This window comes from Ursus maritimus, unplaced genomic scaffold (assembly GCF_017311325.1).
Source record: "Ursus maritimus isolate PB19 unplaced genomic scaffold, ASM1731132v1 scaffold_1, whole genome shotgun sequence".
Classification (NCBI taxonomy): Eukaryota; Metazoa; Chordata; class Mammalia; order Carnivora; family Ursidae; genus Ursus; species Ursus maritimus.
Window position 1 is genome coordinate 86,248,138 of NW_024423343.1, and position 23,335 is coordinate 86,271,472.

General features: G+C 33.9%; 1 protein-coding gene across 1 annotated transcript in view; it reads left to right on the forward strand.

The window, feature by feature from the left end:
* LRP1B (LDL receptor related protein 1B) overlaps positions 1 to 23,335 on the forward strand; it is a 1,456,161-nt gene that overhangs the window by 1,197,159 nt on the left and 235,667 nt on the right. Inside the window, exons 51-56 of the mRNA XM_008695867.2 lie at positions 3,019 to 3,147; positions 6,281 to 6,403; positions 10,227 to 10,367; positions 11,496 to 11,683; positions 17,748 to 17,931; positions 22,472 to 22,557. Of these exons, the coding sequence (XP_008694089.2) occupies positions 3,019 to 3,147; positions 6,281 to 6,403; positions 10,227 to 10,367; positions 11,496 to 11,683; positions 17,748 to 17,931; positions 22,472 to 22,557 (851 nt within the window). The remainder of the gene's footprint in view (positions 1 to 3,018; positions 3,148 to 6,280; positions 6,404 to 10,226; positions 10,368 to 11,495; positions 11,684 to 17,747; positions 17,932 to 22,471; positions 22,558 to 23,335) is intronic.

Genomic DNA, 23,335 nt, shown 5'->3' on the forward strand with positions numbered 1-23,335 from the left:
ACCTACTTACAATGGGTTGAGCATGTTGCCAGTCTTTAAAATCATCTTGCTTTTTGACCATCTGTTTAAACCTACACTACACTAAATGGCTCTGTCCTTCCTGAGTGGACACAATAGAGTAGAAGGTTTAAAGACTCTGAAACCAGAGTTGAATTCTCCCACATCTGTATTTTTCTTACCTGTTAGGGGGCTACAAAAGATCTCCCGTATGTAACTATTGTGATCATCTAACATGGCCTAGGTATACAATGTAAATGAATTTATTTCCATTCCCTTTTGTTCCATTTCTCCTGCTCTCTCCCTTATTTTTCAGTGTTATTGCCACATCTACATCTAGCAGTGTCCTGATAATTTTTTTAAAGCATTAAAATGGTAATGGACATGTTTACCTGTTGTCAAAATACCCAGTCTATTTAATTTAATTACAGGCTGCATTTTGTATGTTAACTACCAAGCTGGTGACACATAAAGACTGCTGTAGACCAAATATCACTCAATGAACTGAATCTAGTATACTAGGATTGGGAAGGAACTTTATAAATAATTTATCTCAGTGGTTATCATCTTTAGTGCACAAAAGGTCTTTCTTAGAAGTTTGCTAAAAATGCACATCCTTAGTCTTCACCTTCAAATGTTCTAATGTGGGCTGTAAACACAACCTTTCTTAACAAGCACGATAGTGGCTCTGACTTGGGATCTGAGGATCCTGTTTTGAAAACCGTAATCTAGTACTCCTTCATCATTTGACAGATGAAAAACGAGAAACTCATAGAAGTTAATAAATTGCCTGAGGTCACTCAGTGATTCAGTGATGACAGACTTAAGACCTGAATTCAGATTTCTTGAATACTTCCTAATGGGGTAGTAACTCTTACCAATCAAATATTATATCTGAGCAGGTGCACAAGACAGATCTGGTAGAAATCTTTCAGCTTATCTTCTTCCTTTCTTGGGATTCATTTCCCTAAGGAAGGTAATGTGTCTCCAGATGGCAGTGGTAACTATGGAATGAAGCCATGAGTTTTTTCTTTGGCCCATTTTCTTTCTGATTGACTATGATGTTTTGGCATGCTCTTAATACAGAATCTGTTGAATACTATCAAGGGAGCCAGAAAATTAGCTGCAAAGAGCTTTATGCCATTTTATAGCTTGAGGTATCTTAGTAATTATCTAGTCATACCCCTCATTTTACAAATAGAGAAACTCAGACACTTAGTCTTCTCCAAGGTCATACAGAATTCAATTTCTCAACAGCCAAATTGATGTTATATCTATTATGCCTACCTTGAGAATAAATTGGGATGATAATAAGAAAGTAGACAAGGAGTTTTACATGTATCAAAACTTCCTTACTAGAGAGATTGCACTTTTTAAAAATCTCAAGCTAAATAACAAAAATATTATGGAAATTAAAGCACTAATTGAGAGTATAATAGTGAAAGTGACACTTTATACTCTTATGGCAAGCTTAAAAAGATAGATCAAATGAGGAATAGTATAAAAATAAATTCTGTAGGAAAATGATTTTATTATAGAAGGTATTAAAGACATAATAGCAGGTAAATTCATTTTTAAATGAAAGCAACATTTATTTAATAGATTTTTTATGATTTCTTCCAGTAATAGATATCATATTAAACCCATTCTATTAACACTGATCCTCAGTCAAATGAGCAAATCTGAATTACCTGGAGGACTTTTCTGTATTCGCTTGCCATCCTGTCCTCCAAGCTAAAGTATATGTCAAGGACAATCATGTTTATGATGGAAAAAATCCTCAAAGCACCCTGCTGCCCCCCATATTGAAAGCATTGCATTGAAAAGCATTATCTGCTCACAACAACTCTGCAGCTGAAAAGAAAGATGATAATGGTTCTATAATTAAAGCATTTTGGTCACTGCGTTAAATGTTTGAAACCAAATATCTCTCATCATTCTATTGTCATATTTTCTTCCTGCAGATATTAGCATTTTTTAAATAAAATAATTTGAGGGTCATGTAACTGATTCACTCAACAAGTATTGTATATAAATAAGTAAAGCATTCAACATGTATAACTGTATTAGGTGCTAGGAAAATATCATGAGAAATAATTATGTTCTATTTCATATGATTGTCCTATACCCATATAAGGAGAAACAAAGAAACAACCTATGACCCTTTGAATTTATAATCAAAATCAGCAAGCATTTTTTTTCCGTATACATTTGAAAAACATCATGTATCTAAAGAGACATTGAATTGACAGAGTGGAGAAAAAGTAGATTTTATTTATTGTGTAAAAACAAAAGGAACATGAGTACATTTATTCTTTTTAACAACACAGGTGGGGAGTAACAATCATGACATTAGCAGTTAAGAGAAGCTGCTTAGGGGCACCTGGTGGCTCAGACCGTTGGGCATCTGCCTTCAGCTCAGGTCATGATCCTGGGGTCCTGGGATCGAGTCCCACATCGGGCTCCCTGCTCAGTGGGGAGCCTGCCTCTCCCTCTGCCTGCCGCTCCCCCTGCTTGTGCTCTCTCTTTCTGTCAAATAAATAAATAAAATCTTTTAAAAAAGAGAGAGAGAGAGAAGCTGCTTAGCAATCAGAAGGGTTTGGACTCTCGGCTCAACATGTGGCATCCTGTGCAACTTCTGACGTTCTGCAAGCTTTTCAACTTCTCTGAGCCTAAGCTTCCTTTCAGTGAAATGAGACCAATAAGAGTTCTACTGGTTGGGGTTCTTGCAAGAATTAAATGAGTTAATACATCAAGTGCCTAGCATATATTAAGCAATAAAAATGCTGTTATTACTATTATTATTACTATTACTATTAAAAAGAAATACAATACTCACACTTAGGAAGGCATGAGTTCTGAGAGTAAAATGTGTAAAACATAGGAGAAGGATACTATGTGATGATTCCAAATAGCAACAGTCTCTTCCTTGTCAGCACATTCTTCTGTTTTCCTTCTTTCTAAGAGGGATATAAATGTTACATGCAGTCATCTTAATGGCATTCTCTCCTTGGGTTTCAGGCGCTGCCACCTGTGCGGCCGACATGTTCAGCTGCCAGGGCTCCCATGCCTGTGTGCCGAGACACTGGCTTTGTGATGGTGAAAGGGACTGTCCAAACGGCAGTGATGAGCTCTCCACAGCAGGCTGCGGTAGGACACGTGAGGGTCTGTGTGGAGGAAAACTGACGCAACTTCCTGACTCTCGCTTTTGCAGTACCCACTATCACATTTTCCCTACTTTCCCAATCCCTGGTCTCATAAGCAGTACCAGAATTAATCAGGTGGGATGTTGTCATCATCATAGGAGTTCAGCAGCCCCTCTAACCAACTGCTGTTCAGAGTTTTTCAAACATGCACAGTGAGACCACCCATTTTAAAACCACTCTGATGAACACAGATTCATCATTCACTTCTGAGATTATGTAGCTACCTGACGTGTGTGTGACTGTGGTAGATTTGTTATTTTCTTTTTAGAACCCCGCCCCCACCTCCACAAAGGCTTTTAGATTGCCTATTACAGACACTCTATAAATGGCTGATGTGATCCCAAATAACCACTGATCAGAAGGTCAGTAAACACCTATTAGTCCTACGGAGAGGGTATTAACCCTTAGGTCAGGTAAAAACAGTATGGATATAGCTGAGTGAAGCTGGGGGATCAGGTGAACACCTTTGGAGGTCAGACGATTTATTAAGTTTCTGACTCGGTCACCTCAGGAAATTTTCACAGAATTGCTCAATAGTAAAAAATTTAGATAAATTCCTTTGCATGATCAAGAGAAAAAAGGGGCTGAATATTTGAATGCAGGTCCCAAGGTCACTTAGGGGATCTGTTGAGCTGAGCAATTTATCGGAAACAGTGCTATGAATTCTGCTCATTAAAGTGAATTCTGCCAATCATCTCTCCAGTGACCTGTCTTCAGGTCTTTAAAACTATTTTGAAGCTATAATGTAGGTGTGTGTGTATGTGGGTGTGTGTATATAGGGGTCGGGGGATAGTTAATATGGAGAAGGAAAAAGAAAACTTTGAGGCAGGCCTATGTGCACAGAACTCATGCTATTGTAGAATAATTCACTTTGATCTTGAAACTGATATGTGTGTCTGTAAAGGTCAATGGGGCTACTGAGGGCTACATAACAGAGGATTATGTATCATTTCAGGGATCCAGATGGTCCCAGTATACTGTTACTATTGTAGCAAGTTAACACTCTGGGAGGCATATTAGCACTATTAGACCACATGGGTGCTATTAAGTAAATTATGCTAAAATGCAACAAATTTTACTCAAGTGACCTGAAAGTGTTAATGCCAAATAAGCCTCTGTTGCTTTTGTTTTAAAAAATAATTCATCTATTAGAATTGGCATGATTCACTTGAGTTATATAAGCTGTCATACATTTCAAAGTTAGAGCAGTTATTAGTAACTGCATTTTACTTTGATAATAATGGGAAGTTTTTAAAGCTGCTCCTACGTGGCTTCCACATCATTTTTGAAAATAAATTTGTTGAAAATAAATTACACTTGATTAAATCCAAGGAATCCTTTCTGTTTTACTTATGCATGTCTCTATTTTCATCATTAGGGGCTAGGGAGCCGATTGACTTGTAAAAGAATCGTTATGTCTTCAGTGTCAGAATGAAGTATAGAAAAGATACTGGGTCATCACAAAGAAATAATATATTAAAAAGAGTAGAAGTATCATGGAAGGATTTCAAGAAAAAGTAGTAACATTATCTGAGTCATAAGGAACAAAGAGAGAAAGAGAGAGAGGTGTTCTAGGTAGAGGAAAGTCCATATTGAGACATGGAAGGAGGAGATTAGAAGGCTTGCAGATTTTTTCATGTGCCCATTTTATGCCGATTATTTTGGCAGGGGTTTTTATTTACATTATTGAATTCTCCCAGTATCTCAGTGAAATGTTTTTGAGGATCTGCCCAAAATAATTGTTACACAGATAGGAATTTAAATAGCACCTGGGAATTTACTGAGTACCTGAAATGAGCTGATCTTCTTCATATACCTTATCTAGTTCTTGCAAGAAGTTTATCAGATAGATTTTATTATCCCGCTAAATGGATGAAAAAACAGATGCAGCAAGAAGGCAAATACCTTCCTCAGGATACAAATCATAAGTAGCAGAGTGACGTTTTGCAAAACCTTCCTCTTTCTGGTATACTATAATGCCATATATCAGATTCTTTTTTATTTTACTTAAAAATGAGATATAATTAACATATAACATTGTATTAGTTTTAGATGTACAACATAATGATTTGGTATATGTAATATTGCACAATGATTACCACAATAAGTTTAGTTAACATCTATTATATAGTAGATTATTTTTACATTTGCAATATCCCAAATCTTGAGTACTAACATTAAGATTTATCCTTTAAATATAAGACAAGGTAATTGAAAATATTTAAATGATCTCTTCAAACCACTATGATTCTATGCATATTGTTACATGCATATTAAAGTTTATTCACTTGCACAAGTTATCAGCTTTTGAACTTTTGCTGAAGGTTATTGCACTTTTTGGTCAACCATTTTCCCCTTGGTTAGGATCCTTGCTACATCACTACTGTCATGGATCAGGAGTCCAAAAGAAATCAATACTCCATTTTGTGGATAGATATTCCTAATTTGATGTGGTACTTAATGCTTGGGCTTATGACACTATAGATCTTAATTTAACCCAAAAGTTTTATTTGCATCTTAGAGATAATAACTTTCTTAGTTCTTTTGATGTTTTCTTTTCACTTCCATCATAAGCATTATTAGCACTTGGTAGTCTTTTCGGTTCCATTTTCCACAAAGAAGCAAGGTTGTTTTTTTTGTTTGTTTGTTTTTTGTTTTTGTTTTTGTTTTTGTTTTTGTTTTTTATCACTTCCCTAGTATTACTACAGGCATGAAGAGAGAAAAAAACCCAGTCACATTATTACAGTTGAGTGATTGTTTTTTTTAAATCATGTATGAACCTTTGAATTCATCCTTCAGCAAACTTACAAATGCTAAATGAACGGAAATTTCAGGGTCACTCTGGAATTGTTGAATGTATTACTACTGAAACTTTGAATTACATTCATATATTTGATATATAAATATATGTATGCTAATATATTATGAATTTATATGAATGGAATATTGAGCTAACTTTTCTCTTTCTAAATAACAATGAATTACTGAGAATAACAGCATACATCCCTAAACTCTTCAGACGGAGGAAGGTAAAATAGGTACTCACCTAACTTTATTCTTTGTGATATCTTTCTTAGCCCCCAATAATACCTGTGATGAAAATGCTTTCATGTGTCATAATAAAGTGTGCATCCCCAAGCAATTTGTTTGTGACCATGATGATGATTGTGGAGATGGCTCTGATGAGTCACTACAGTGTGGTAAGTAATCCAGACTTTTCATGGAAGACGTTCTCAGGCTGAGTAATGGTCTTTTAAGATGACTCAAGAAATACAGAATTAAAGGTGCCTGGGTGGCTCCATCAGTTAAGCGCTGGTCTCTCTGTTCAGCAGGAAGTCTGCTTCTCCCTCTCCCTTTGTTCTCTCTCTCTCAAATAAATAAATAAAATCTTTAAAAAAAATAAATATAGAAATAAATGATGAAAACGACACATTTCTTAAGGTCACCAAGGACATGTAAATTCGGTTATTCATAGAAGTACCTGGATAACCTCTTTAAGCTCTAGTATAATTACACATTGGTCTGAGGAACATGCCTACTTGTAGTATGTTCTTATTTGGAGCCACGTGGGGAAATGGTTATACAAATATCTTTGGTTGAAAGTACTTTAAACTTTAAAGACAATATACGGCTAGCTAGTTCAGTCTTATAGCCAAATCAAGTATTTGATTGAGGAAAAAATAATAGAATTCACAATTATCGGAGAAACTGGATACTTAATATTTTCCTTCCACCTTTTTACATGTGCACTTATTGGTTAAAATTTAATTTTATTATGATGAAATGTATCTTGTCATTACATATATATTTATTTGACCATCACATATATAACATATACATACAAATACATATGTAACTTTTATAGTGAAAATCATTAAAAATTCCTAGTTGAAGTTGTAGTCTTATGTGAACCTAGTATGTTTTGTTAAAAAAAAAAAAAAACACCCTTAAGTGCATACATGAATAAATATAAAATGAAGAGCCATAAAATCCACATATATTCAGGCAGTAGATTTAGTGCCCTCTTTTGTCCTCCCTGTGTTGTGTCTATAGCCTTGGTCTTTGGAGCAATCTCTTTGAAATCAGTGGATACCAGTTTTTACGATCATTTCACCATTAAGTCATGGATTCAATGTGATATTTTAAAAGGTACATCATAACTTAAGATGTAAATCTGAAGTAGAGTTATGTCTGATTGAATATCTTCCCTCTGCTCAACACTTATTCAGTTGATATGGAGATGAATGAGACAGAGATCCCACTAGAAGAAATTGCAGACAAACAGGAAAATCAGAAATACAAGATAGAATAATAGCACATATTGTCAGATGGGAGTAAGAATCACAATACATGGGATCAGAGCTGAGAGAATAATTTTTGAAACACTAAAGAACAGAAGCAGGGAATGTTAAAGAAAGTCATATTTAGATGGAAGATAAAATAACACAGTGGTTAAAAACATGGACCTTGCAGCCAGGTGGCCTGGGTCCAGATCCTGGCTCTGCCGCTTACTATCTGTGTGACTTTTGAAGTTATCTCACCTTTCTGTCCCTAAAATCCTCATCTGTAAAAAATATATAATAACATTTTTAACTCTAAGAGCTGCTAAGAGAATTAAATGAATTAATATTTGCAAAGTGCTTAGAATTGTTCTGGACACATAGAAAGTTCTATGTATGTTTCAAATGCCTACAAATTGACATGGTTGAAGAATAGCAATTAGTCTTTTGTGAGGTAAATCGAAGTTAGAAAGTTGAAGCTGGATTCTAAAAAGTCTGGAATACAGTGTTAAAGGATTTGTATTTAATTATTTTGGCTCTCAGTTGCCAGCATACATTTGAAACAGGGAATGCCACAGTCAAAATATGTTTCAGACCCATCTTTTTCAGCAGAGTGGATGAAATATTGCCCTGGGAGAGGGGAGCCATTAGGTGAAAAGTAAGCTAGCTAGAAGATTATTGCTATAGTTCTGATGATTAATGAGGTGATGATAAGCCAGGGCAGAAATGTTGGAATGGAAAGAACAGAATGGGTCAGAATTCATTTACGTCCAATATGGAGGATAAAGGAGAATTTCTAGCTTGGATGACTTGGTGGATGGTGTTACCATCATTAATGAGATTTAGAACACGGGAGGTCAAGGGCCAAGTTTTGCTGGTATAGGAGAAGAGAAATGTACAAAAGAATTAATTTTGGACGTTTTGATATCAAGTGTTAATCAGACAGTCATATGAAGCTATCGAGTGAGTGTTTGAAAGTTTAGTTCCAGAGACCAGAAGTATGATCAGGACAAGTAAGATTAATTTGGTGGCCATTGGCATAAAGGTGATATTCAAAATATGACAAAGAATGAGAGCACCCAACACTGCAGAAAGGAAAAGAAGAGAACAACAGGCTGAAGATTGAAGTTAGGGCTTCACCTACAATGTTTTAGGATGAAACAGGAGATGACTTCATACAGAAAAAAGGATACAAGGGAACAACAAAAGCAAAGTAAGAAAGATGCCACAGGAGTGGATTGTAAATATTAAACCAGGAAATTATTTATAAGCTAGTGTGCTCAACAACATCAAATGCTACAGGAAAGTGAAATAGGAGTCTGAGACACTTTTGAATTTGACACTTGTCACTTGGCATTTGTTAGCTCTGAGAGGAATTTCAGAAGGTAGATGTTGTAGAAATGGATGTGAATGAACCAAGGATGAACTGGAGATAAGTACCGGAATGTTGTACAGCGTAGTAGGGGAGAAAAGTAATGTGCAGTTAAGAGTTATGCGGATGGATTTTTTTTTAAAGATTTTTATTTATTTGAGAGAGAAAGAGAGAGAGAGCTCGCACACGTGCGTAAGAGAGAGTGCTTGAGCAGGGGAAGGGGCAGAGTGAGAGAGAGAATCCTCAAGCAGACGCTCCCCACTGAGCATGGAGCCCTACAGGGAGGAGGAGACAGGAGCACTTGATCCCAGAACCCTGAGATCTTGATGTGAGCCAAGATCCAGAGTAGGCAGCTTAACTGACTGAGCCCCCCAGGCATACCAGATGGATTTTTATTGTTATTGGGCTGGGAGAGACTTGAATGTAGTGTAGATATTGAATGAGGAGAATGAACTAGTGAAGGGGGGGGGGAAGATGAAAGCTCAGGGAAACTGGAGGTATTTTAGAACTCTGTAGTTTTGCCATTCAGAACGATAAAAATCTCAATTATATAATCATTGTTGAATGATTTTTCTATTGGAATTTTATTTGTTAAGAAACATACAGATCTTATTCCCTGTCTTCAAAAGTAGAATATTTATCAGATTTACCAGAAAGTTTCTAATAGAAATAGCAGTTTTTATTATTAACAAACTTAGGAAAAATTCAATCTAAAGCTCATAACAGAATCAAATGAGTTTTACTTACAAACAGGCATAGATATGATCATTAAAAATTGACGGGTTGATACTGTGATTTGAATAAAGCTTTTTAATACCTCTAAGTATCAATATATAGGACAATTACAATAGTTTTGGGCCTATTGCTTTATAAATTGGCCTTTTTTTTTTTCATTTTAACAATGTCTTTACACTTTCAGTGCTGCTTCCCAAGCATAAACATGGCATTATGGCTTCTTAGAATTATCATTATAACTTAGAATCACTTCATCCATATGTTCTGGTACTATACCTAAACAAGCTTAGTCTTGAAAAGAAATTAGTAGCTTTATTCTTGTTTTCCATTCAAAGGGAAATCTTTAGGATATAGATCATAGGTGAATAGAGATAATATCCTTGAGTATTGCATTTTTGTTTCCTCACCTAGAAACAAAAAGATTTCCTTGTTTCTGATTTTATTTCCTGGACCATAATCTTACTTCTCAACCACAAATACCTCTTACAAGTATGACCACTGTCCCAAAAAAGAATAAGAAACATTTCCCGTAGAAGACATGGGTAAATCCCATGGTTAACTAGGTATGGTGTACATTAGGGAATGCAGATTCAATCTTTGTTATATGAATTAGAATGTTTACTTCTTTATCTCTAGGATACCGACAGTGCAAGGCAGAAGAATTTAGTTGTGCTGATGGACGATGTCTCTTAAATAGCCAATGGCAGTGTGATGGGGACTTTGACTGCCCTGATCATTCTGATGAAGCACCTTTAAACCCAAAGTGCAAAAGTGCAGGTACAGAAATATGTAATATTATACTTATTCCCAAATTTGCTTTTCAGTGGAAAAACTGTGACTCTGATTTTCACTTCAGTCTGGTGTGATATTCAATGAAAAGAAATGCAAATGATTAAGCATGTGATGTTTCAAGTGATACCATGCAGGATCCTACTAATCAACTATGTTTTGCATCTAGTTTTAGAAATTAAATCTGTGCTAAAATATGAAGATTTGGGGCAATGAACCTAATGAATCCATCACCTCGGTCCCTTCAGAAAAGCCATTTTTTCTTAATACATGATTTTATGTGAAAATAATTTCCTTGTATGGACCTATTTGAAAACTCAAACAAAATAAGTTGAGATTTACTGAGAGAAAGTCTGTATTAGTGATACTTAGGCAAAACAAAGTAAATTGCATATCATTTGAACAGAAATATATACCCAGCCAAACTTGGTCTATTTATCATTTCACTATTCCAAAGACTGAATACATAGTCATATATTTAAAATAAACCCAATTACTTTTTTCTCATGTACTTTACATGCTAATAGGCTCTCTTTTATCATGTATGATAATAAGTAACGTTCAAGTCATCAGGTTATAAGTAGCTGCAAAACCTAAACTCCTTTTCCATAGCTATATTTGGAACAACTATTATTCACCACAAATGTCCTTTTTATGCCCTGACTTAAAAATGTCAGTGTTATATTTCCAAGAAGAAAAAGAATTTAGGAATATCTACCTATTCTAGATTCTTAATTTTTAGTGACACATAATTTCTTAGAGACCTATGGCTTGAGGGAAATGTCAAACTATCATTATACTTTTGAATTAATTCTTCACAATATAGGTGAAGACAGAAATACTCCATTAATTTTACTATAGGTGCTTATTTTGACTGCTAATTTTCATGGGAAAGAAAGACTTTCAGTAAGTGTTGAACATGAAAGTACAGTTTGTCCTTGATTTTTTTTATATATTTTGTGTATAAAATACTACACTGTAGAGGATTTTATATGTATATGTATTTACTATAATTTTTGACAGATAAGTTATCAGATTTGTGAATGTTTTCAGCAATTGTAGTATAAAGCAATGGCAAGCCCTTTATGTTCCATTTGTTTTATTTTCTTTTTCCAGAACAGTCATGCAACAGTTCATTTTTTATGTGCAAAAATGGCAGGTGCATTCCCAGTGGAGGTCTTTGTGACAATAAGGATGACTGTGGCGATGGCTCAGATGAGAGAAGCTGCCATATAAATGAATGTTTGAGTAAGAAAGTCAGTGGATGTTCTCAAGATTGTCAGGACCTTCCAGTCAGTTACAAGGTGAGTACTCATCAAAAATAGTAAATCCCCCGATACACTGGAATTTGAGATAATGAATACCATTCAATCCAAGATAGCTGTAAAACTTAAAATGCATCATAATATCGTTAGGTAAAACTATTTAAATGAAAAGTATCTATATAAGCAATTCACAATAATAATGTGGTATAAAAATTGTAAAAATATACTCAGAAAGATGAAAATGTCAAAGTGTTTTTCAATATATGCTGAACATAAAGAAAAAAAAAGCAAGAGAAGATCAATGTTTAGGGAGATACTGCCATGTTAATACCACATAAATATGTATGCAACTCTTAAGTTCCCATTTCTTCCCTCATTCTTCTTCCCATCTTTGAAGTGAAATGAATGGGTTAATCACTTATTTACCACAACACTGGATAATACAATATTATTCGTATAAACAGGAAGAAAAAAAAATAGAATGCATGAATTATTAGGACTGCGTTCAGGTACACTAAAAATAAATCATGCCTAATACCCTAATTGGTTTTTGTTAGTACCATTTTCCTGAAAGAGCGTGATTCACTGACAAAATTGATTGACAGGAATAGCTTTTGAAAACATTTCTGTTTCATTCATGTTGGAATGGAGGATGCAGATGAGCATAATATTAAAATTAGAGCTGTGCATTAGGTTAAAACTGATTATGTAAGTGTGGGAAAATCTCAGGAAGAGTAATTCATTTGAAAGTCTTTTTAACTGCAATAGCTCTGTATGAGGGGCGCGTGGGTGGCTCAGTCGTTAAGCATCTGCCTTAGGCTCAGGGCGTGATCCGTGTTCTGGGATCAAGCCCCACGTCAAGCTCCTCCGCTGGGAGCCTGCTTCTTCCTCTCCCACTCCCGCGCTTGTGTTCCCTCTCTCCCTGGCTGTCTCTCTCTGTGTCAAATAATTAAATAAAGTCTTTAAAAAAAATAGCTCTGTATGAATCAGCAATAGGACATGCTCCTACAAAGCACAGAGGCAGTCTAATGCCAGTTAAGACCATTACAGAGATTAGAATTTATTCTACTGAGCTCTGCACTGGGCAGAACACACCTGGGATACTATGTGCCTTAATGGACATGGCATTTTAAGAGGAAATGACAAGTTGTAGTGTATACAAATTTATACACCCAGAAACATAAGGAGTCTGGAACACACACCATTGGAAGAAGTTTTGTCTGGAGCAAAGATGGCTTATTAGCTGTATTCAAATATATGAAATACTGGATTGGGGAACGGACATAGTCTGAGTTGTTTCAAAGGGTGGAATTACAGGTTGGGAAGCAGATTCTGTTCATATGAGGAAAAGTGTTCTGAAGTACTATCTTTACATTGAAATGAGCTGCCTCGTTTCTCACTACTACAGGGGTTAAATTGTAGCTAAATGTCTTTTTTTTTTTTAATGTTCAGGTAGCCAACATATAGTACATCATCCGTTTTTGATGTAGTGTTCGACGGCTAAATGTCTTTCTTTAAAGCATGCTAGAGAGAATATTTGTGTATTGCAGAGATGTGTCTTTTTCCCTGCCAACTTTGACATTCTATGACAAGACAGTTCTATCTAATGGTAAATTTAGCCAAACAACCGCTTTGCCATTTGTAATTTCTGAATTTCTGGTATTGTGATTAATTTAACTACATTGATAGGATCTTATTGTATATAAATATAACCAGAGAACTACAATAATGATTTTCCCCTGTGCAAAAACAGAGATAAAAAGTAAAACCCTAGAAAGCTACATTTTGTTAAAAAAAAAAAATTAGTCCAAATACTGTATTAAGAAGGCTTGGTTAAATTTACAGGTTTAAAACACACATATACCCACAAGTGTTGTATTGTAGGTAAAAAGAAACAAGACAAATGAGCCAAATAACTCTTAATGAGATGACTATGTATCAAATAAATAATTTTGGCAGTAAATATTTTGAAACCCAAGGAAGCAGAAAAAATATTACCAGTGACTTAGGCCCAATCAATGTAGATATGTTTCCTGAAGAATTAGGGAATGTGTCATAGAATTATTACAGATAATTAATTAAAACTTCAACTCACAGTTTAGAAATAGTTCTTTAGTCCTGTCTGTATAATATATACATTCCATATTTCTATATGGAATCTATATATCATAGAATCTATATCTACCTATCTATCTAAAAACATTAATTTCAAAGTACATTTCCTTGTGCTTATCCTGTGTGTATTTAAATCTGTCGTAACAATATTGGTGAAATCTAAAAATTATAGAATATAAGATGGTCAGTTTTTGACATAACATTCAGAATGAAATTTACTATTTTCTAAATGCCTGCATATGGGGCGCCTGGGTGCTTCAGTCGGTTAAGCATCCAATTCTTGATTTCAGCTCAGGTCATGATCTCAGGGTATTGGGATGGAACCCCATGTTGGACTCTGTGCTTAGCAGGGAGTTTGCTCAAGGATTCTTTCTCTCCCTCTCCCTCTGCTCCTCCCCCCATTCGCTCGCTCTCTTTCTCTCTAAAATAAATAAACAAATCTTAAAAAAAATAAAAATAAAAAAATAAAATAAAATAGAATGCCTGTATATAAGAAGTACTTAGTGCTCAGAAATGCCATGTTTAGAAGACCACTGTGGTAGAAATAGGTATCATCCAGAGTGCCATGGTAAATCTATTTTAATTACTTTATAAGACATCTCATACAGAAACTTATTTATTGATAATATTTTTAAAAATTAGTATTTTCACTTTGACTTCTCAGGAGTCATAGAATAAAGTGAGAATTCCAGTTAAAATAGACAACATATTTAATCATTCAGAAAGTCTATGTGTATACCTGACAGAATTGCTACGAATAGTGTTCTTGAATATGTACACATGTCAAAACTAATGCATAAAATAAAACATCTTTTGGGGAAACAAGAGCAATATAAAAATTCAAGCAGCTGAGACTAGAATCATAAATGAGAGATTTAAATAAAGTTTCAAAGCAAATATTTTTACATATTGTGCTGAGATTTTATACACACACACACACACACACACATATTTATATTCATGATAATTTGTTGATAGGAAATTGAGTAAAAAGCCTTCTATACAACAAAAGCTTCCATATTTTGGGGGGGGATGTCAGTTTATAAGTCTCTCTCTTCCAGTGAATGGGGAAAACCATCCAGTAATCTATTCCTCATTACAATATCTGTAGAACATGACAAGAAATCCTCCTCCAAAATCTGCAATAAAATGAAAATTGCTTACAAAAGCAAAATTTAGACCTTATGGACTGTGAACAATTTGCACATTTGTTATAAAGCAAATACAATGTATCTAACTATTCAAAAGGGAGTAATAACATTTACTAAAAGTAAGGATCTTATTTTGATGAAAAGTATAATTTACCATGTAAAAATAAATGTACTTCTGGGAAAGAAAAAAGTTTTAACATATATATTAGAAATAAAATAATATTTGCCAAATACCACTTAAAAATCTGAAAAAAAAAAAAAAAAAACCTTATCTGAATGTAATAGGAAATGTTTGAGTAGCTGTATTTCTTTCTGTTGGCTATATGATCTTATATAAAAACTAATACAAATCCGGAAAATTTGAAGTAGTTCTCGATGATGAGAAAAATTATGATGGTATTAAATATATATAAATCTCACTTTCATAAAAATTGTTTTTCTTTGTAAATGAAGATGAAAATTTTTTAAACTTATTTTCTATTAAATATAGATGAATCCCTCCTTTTTTATCTTTGAAGATGCAAATAATTATTAGTTTCTTCATTCAATTTATGAAAGTTAGACTAGTAGAATTTCCCATTGATAACTTTGGGTTATTTGGGAGCAAGGCTCAGAGTCATAGGATCAAGCCCTGTATCAGGCTCCTTGCTCAGTGGGGAGTCTGCTACTCCCTCTTCCCCCACTTGTGCAAGCTGTCCTCTCTCTCAAATAAATACATAAAATCTTTAAAAAATGAAATAAAACAAGGTTAAAGGATTGTTGGAAATTGTCTTTTAAAAAATCTTCTCTTTCAATAAACATTTTTTTAAAGTTACAGATAACCTTAAACATACTAATTTGTTTATAGAAATATATATTACATTTGGTAACTTTTACCAATTTTACTTTAAGAAATTGATTTTCCATAAATGTGTTTTTATCTAAGGTGTCTCTTTGATATAATAGTTCCATAAGCCTGACATTAGCCATTCAAAGTGATTTTCAGAAATCCCATTAAAACCGGGATACTGTTTATTTCCTTTTATAATACTCTTTGAGAGGAACTCAGTACATTCTATTAAAATTCCTTTCACTTGTCCTAAAGCGCACCTTGAATTCAGTATAGTCTTGTGTTAGTCTGTGACTCTCTGGTTTCCCAATCCCATGACCACATGATCTATTTTTCTGTCCTTTTCAGTGATAACTTTTTGTATCCTGTCATTTTTTCACTTTTCTTTTCAAAAAAATATTTGTTTTAAAAATTGTGGTACAATATATCTGACATAAAATTTACCATTATAACCATTTTTAAGTGTCCACTTAGGTGACATTAAGCATCTTACTTTCTTTTGCCATAGCAAAGCACCAGTTGTCTTGACTTCCTAAATCAGGTAGCAGGATGAGTGTTCTCAAAGAAAATAAGAGTTTGATGAGGAGAGTATGGGAAATCAAGCTACAGCTTTTGCTTTGATTTGCTGGCTTGCCAGTGGGTCCTAAGGATTAAAAAACAAAGCAAAACAACATGTAATTGCTGAGGATTATTAGCTAATTATTGGTGCAAATTGTTAATGATGAAAGTGCTAAGACCTTAAAGGGATCCATTCCTGGAAAAAGAACTTAATAAAAGGTATTTAAATTCTCCTTAGAGCACTTTCAGGTGAAGATGATGCTGCCTCGCCCCCAAGTAATGAATGCTGTTTTGGTACTTAAGTCAGTTGTTTGCTGACTATTTAATAATATGCACGTATATCTCTAATATTTTTCCCAGTAGATAAAAACTCTGCCATCACTTTTACCTTCAGGTGAATGACTGAGGTTATTAAATGTTTGCTCTGAGTAACTGTTGAATACTAGCTACTCTTAACAATTTAGGGTTTCTTTTTAACTCACTGTCTTACTCAATATTCGCACATTCCTTTATTCGGAGAGAGCTAAATAGTGTTTGCAAATGTTAACATGACCGTAATCATTTGGTCAACTATAGGTTGATCTTGTGTAATTAAAATTCTCAAATGCTACGTGGCAGGAACTGAGTGTAGATCTGAAAGAGAGTGACTGATCACAAGATCACAGCATGCTGTTTTTTTAGGACTGCAAGGACATACATGGGGTGACATTATATTCAGAATTTACATGCCAGTTAGTAAATGTTGCATATCATCGGCAGAGGTTCCTCTAGTACATGATAGAGATGCTGAAGGAAAGATTTGATGATACAAATATAGTGGGGAAATTGTTACTCTTATTTTATTTCTCCAGACAGTATCAACATAGTAATGGAATCAGACCCAGTCGATAAATACTAATTGAGCTGTACTGTATGTTACAGACAGTCTCAGCTCCCTGACTGGCTTTATCCAGGCAAGTTCATGTTTGTGCCTCTAGGTTTCTCATCAGTTAACTAAAAGTAATGATACCTACATCATAGATTTCTGTAAGGCTCTGATAAAGTAACATATGTAAAAAAGTTAGTGATCTTCACAGCTCCACGTAACAGTTAATTCTTATGATTATTAAAGCCCTCTAAAAAGACAATATGATGTAATAGAAAAAGAACAAAAGAAGTTGACTAGTGTTGTGGTCATCATCATGCTAGAGCCACAAGGCTTTGATGATGTCAGTTAACCTTTATAATTTTGCCAATGTCAGATGATCAAATGAAGCTATTTGGGAAAATTCTTTTTTAGCTTTAGCTTTAGTTAATACACTTAATTCTTATTAAAATCACTGGACACAGAAAGACTTGCCATTATCTATTCTTACATGATTTTCTTTCTTGAATCATACTAAAGGGATATCCAATAGGAAAAGACAGTGACAATGATATGAATTGATTGTGCTTGTTTTTCATTCTTCAGTGCAAATGCTGGCCTGGATTCCAACTGAAGGATGATGGTAAAACATGTGTAGACATTGATGAATGCTCCTTGGGATTTCCGTGTAGCCAGCAATGCATCAATACATATGGGACCTACAAGTGCCTCTGTACAGATGGCTATGAAATACAACCTGATAACCCAAATGGCTGCAAATCACTCTCAGGTATCGAACTGCACTTGTCCACTGATCCAACCTCAGTTACACATATGGATCATGAGTTTTATAGCCATTCTTACTGAATTCACTCCCCCTTGCTACTTCTGAGAAATCAAAATTCTTCCCTATTTACCTCGATATAGGAATCTGTCACTCTCATTTTGCGTGCTGTCCACAAGCTGTGCTGTTTGTAATAAAGTTGCATTATGGTCTTGTGAATTATTAAGTGCTTTCTAGATTTTGAAAGTGTTTAGAAGTAAAAAAAACTATTTCTAGCCGTTTTTCCTGCTGCATCACAGGTTCTTAGGAGTAGGTTTGGCCAAGACTATTAAAGAGCTTATTGTGACTGTATTATAATAGTTTTTCCTTCTCCCCTCACCACACACATTCATATATGTTTGCCAAGGAGAAGAGGTCAATAATGATAATGGTACTGATGATGACAACAACAGCAATAAATCAGCTCTGTAAGACTATTTGAATTCTTCCAGTGATTCAGCAAACATTATTAAACTTCTGTTTGTTCCAAGTAGTGTGTTTGATTTGTAAATTAGAAAATTCATTAGAACATGGACCACAATTTTTAAAATATTGTAATTCTAGGAGAGAAAATCACACATATTGAAATAATACAAGCAATATATAATAAATAATGACTGTTTAAATGAGCAAAAAATGGTACATAATATGTCTCTTACCCCCATAGTTTTTGAATATGATGAATCAAATTAGCATTGCTAGTGTCTCATGTATGTGCATGTCATATATGCATGACAAACATTAAAACATTAGATATTTTATTTATTTATATAAAATAAATACCAGTGACAGAAATTCTTAAAATTAGTTTTCAACTGGTTAAACCTTTGCACATTATGGAGAAAAATATAGCCCTTTCAAATTTTTTTATTTCATTTTTACTTATTCTTGGAATATTCATCACTGAATCAATTTGTGTATTATTTGGAGCCTGCTTTTTTTTTTTTTTTTTAATTTACCCACCTACTTACATCATGCAATCAGTGACATATGAAGAGATAAAATCTCAAACCAGTCAAAGTTTTTGTTATTTCTAGCTTTTTGCTAAGGATGGTATAAAGGAGATGAATGCTAATGATTACAATTTTGGTCTTATTATAGCATGTATCCATGCTGTAGTTGTTTCTCATTAACAGTAATAATTAGAAACTAATAATAATTTTAATACAAAAACAAAGTATTTCTGAAGCATAAATGTTTTGCTAAAGAGAGGATAGATTTTTTCCAACTTTACTGAGAAATAGTTAACATATAACTGTGCAACTTTATTTTTTTAAATTTTATAATTGTGTAACTTTAAAGTGTATAATGTGTTGATTTGATACACTTATATACTGAAATACGATTGCCACCATAGTGTTAGACACTTCCATCACTTCACCTAATTACCATTTCTTTTTTTTGGCAATAACATTTAAGCTCTACTCTCTTAGCAACTTTCAAGTATGTAGTATTGTTATCTATAATCACCTTAGATTCTCAGAACTTCGTTGTCTTCTAACTGGAAGTTTGTACTCTTTAATCAACATCTCCCCATTTCCCTTACCCCTCATACCTGGTAACCACCATTCTGCTGTCTGTTTCTATGAGTTTGGCTTTTTTGAGATTCTATGTATATGTGATCTCACATAATATTTGTTTTTCTCTGACTTATTTCACTTGGTATAATGTCCTCAAGGACCATCCATGTTGTTGTAAATCGCAGGATTTTATTCTTTGTCATGACTGAATAGTATTCCATTGTGTGTGTATGTGTGTGTATAATATTACATATGTATGTGATATAGAAAATATAGAATATATACTATATATAATATACATATACATTACATACTATATAATATGCATATGTGTAAATACAAATATATAAATTAATACATGTGTTTGAATACAGGTACCTATACATATAAACATATATTTATACATATGTGTATGCATGTCACATCTTCTTTATTCATCTGTTCAGGGGCACTTAGGTTGTTTCCATGTCTTGACTGCTGTGAATAAAGCTGCCATAAACATGGGAGTGCAGATATATCTTTGATTCCTGCTTTCATTTCCTTAGGATAAATATCCAGAAGCGAGATTGTTGGTTCATATGTTAGTTGTATTTTTAACTTTTTAGAAACCTCCATACTGTTTTCCATAGTGGATTTACATTTCTACCAACAATGAACAAAGGTTCCCTTTTCTCACATCCTTGCCAACACTTGTTATCTCAGGTCTTTTTGATGATAGTTATTCTAATAGGTGTAAGGTGATAACTCATTGTGGCTTTAATTTGCATCTCCCTGGTGATTACTGATGTTGAGCATCTTTTCATGTACTTGTTGGCCTTTTGTATGTCTTCTTTGGAAAAATGTCTGTTCAGTTTCTCTGCTGATTTTTATTTATTTGTTTATTTATTTAGTTATAGAGAGGGGAGAGGGTCAGGGAGAGAGGAGAAAGAGAATCTTAAGCAGGCTCCATGCCCACCACAAAGCCCAACATGGGGTTCTATTTCACAACCCTGAGATCATGACCTAAGCAGAAATCAAGAGTCAGACACGTAACCAACTGAGCCACCCAGGTGGCCCTCCTCTGCCCATTTTTAAGTCAATTTTATTTTGTTATTGATTTGTATGGACTCTTTATATATTTCCAAGATTAACCCTAATATTAACACCTTATCAGATATATAATTTACAAATATTTTCTCCCATTCCATAGGTTGCCTTCTAATTATGTTGATTGTTTCTTTTGCTGTGCAGAAGCTTGTTAGTTTGATATGGTTCTGCTTATTTTTCCTTTATTACTTGTGTTTATTGTGTTATATATAAAACAATCTTTACCAAGACCTTAATGGAGACTTTTCTCAATGTTTTCTTCTAAGAGTTTTATAATTTCAGGTATTATATTTAAGCAGTAAAGAACATACCCGCCTGAGTATTAAGGTAGACCATGACTGACTAATTTCATGTTTATAAATATAGTTGACAAGAGATGGCAAAGCACCTTCAGCTTTAGAGCCGATTCCCTTTAGTAGGGTTATGAATCTCAATTTAGCATCAATAAAGACTGAATGATTGACTGGAGGTGCTGCTCTTGCTAATGGAAGATGTCCCGTGTGTATGGAACACATTTCTAGTCCCTGACATATAAAGTATGCTAAAATACAATATAGCACCCTATGTATTATATACTTACTGTGAAACTAAAGGATAAGAGGAAAGTAATAATTTTTAATATAAATTAAACAAATAGGACAATAAGTCTATAACGATAAATGATTTATAATAAAATCCACATTAAGTTCCATAAAGTGACTAACTTTTTCATTGCTTTTTTCTTTCTTTTTTTTTTTTTTTCCTAATTTCTCCTAAAAAGTAAATTTGCCTATCAGGCAACTAAGTATATGACTTCATCTTAGAAATGAAGCTCTTTAAAAAAAGAGTTTGAACAAAACTTTAATTGAATTGACCCAGGATAATAACAATCAAGAATGTGATCAATTTGAATTTAAATTATTCAGGTACATATTCAGATAAATGTGCTATACAAACTTTCTGAATATTTTTTAGTTACAAATCCAGTTTGTGGGGGGGGGGGCACCTGGGTGACACACTCAGTTAAGCATCTGACTCTTGGCTTTGGGTCAGGTCATGATCTCAGGGTCGTTGTTTCTAGCCCCCATCAGGCTCTACCACTCAGCAAAGATTCTCTCTCCTTCTCTCACTCTCTAAAATAAATAAATAAATCTTTTAAAAAATAAAAATAAAAATCCATTTTGTTTCGAAAAAATCTGAAGAGAAAACCGATCTAAAGTTTTAGAGGATCTTCATATATTTGGAACATGGTCAGAGTCTTACTATTAACGTTCCTGAACTCTAGAGCAAGGGAGATACTACAACTTATTAGACAAATTTTAAGGAGGAAATAAAGACCATTAACGATCATTAAAGGATTAAAAAAGCTGGATTATGGGGAAAGGTGAAATTAATAAACAAAAATTATAGAATCTGGAGTTCCAAAATTATCTAACGGAAGTTTCCAGGCAGATAAAACAAATATATGTAGGCAGTGATACCCTTGATTTTCACCAAAGTCATTTTGACAGCATAACCTGTTTATTAGATTATCAAGAAAGATTTTTCTGATTTTATGAATTAGCTGTACTGTAGGTCTCTGAAATAGGTATAGTTTATTCTTTCTGAAACTCATTTTAAAAAGTCAGATTATGACAGCAGATATTTTCCAATTCCAAATAAATTAAATAATCTGCTGTTCATGAATACTGAGGGAAAGAGAGAGATGCATTTAGAATTATCTAGATTTTCCATACTGCCTGGGTATCTGCTACTTTTCCATTTTATTATCAATTGAAATGCTTAGTGTGAATTTTTTAACCATTAATCTACCAGAGGGCACTGCATTTAAATTTATAATGCAGCAAAAACTAAAGTTGAGACTAAGCAAAGTTGAAAACCATACATATAAAATTCAATTATGTTTTTGTCTTGGTATTTAGATGAAGAACCTTTTCTAATTCTTGCCGATCATCATGAGATAAGGAAGATTAGCACTGATGGCTCCAACTATACACTTTTAAAACAGGTATGACATTGTCATGATGATTTCATATTTAATATGATTCCTCCATTGCCATTGTCAGTTTCATTCATCTTTCTTGAGAATTTAGTTTCATTTTAAGTGCAAATATTCATTAGCAACTGGGATACTGACTCTCCTTGACAGTTGGATTTTTCAGTTTTCCTCTAAGTCACAGATTAGAAATGAAAAGTTCACATGAAAATCTAGATTTCAGGCTACTCATGAAAATAAATAGGGAGATATAGCAGTGCTGAGCTCACATCCTTCAACGTCCATGATCCAAACTGTGTTGCAGTTAACACTCTGACATAGAGGCCAATGCTCTCCAATTCACTGAAGTTCTCAGACTTCCCATGTGCTCGCCACAGGTATACTTGTTCATGAATGTCTGTGAGGTTTAGATTCTTGCTCTTGATATTAGAGTGTGCCAGCAACATTCACTGTATCATTGGAGAGAGGCATCTCTAATTGTGAACCCTGCAGAGATTGGGAAAAATGTAAAATATTTTCATGTTTATAAAAAGTAAACAAATCTATTGACAATATAAGAATTACCCCTATCTATTTAAGAGATGAATAATATGAGAATAATAATGAGTAATAATATAAGATTGTATTATATAAGATAATAGAAGATCAATACAACAATGGGGAGAAAGTTTTAGCATATATAAGTGTGAAAAAATGTTTGCTGCCCAAATGGTTTCTACACTATTTAATTCTTTTTTCCTGCCTAGTCTAATTTTAAGCTTATAGCAAAGTTACAAAATATTGAAAATTG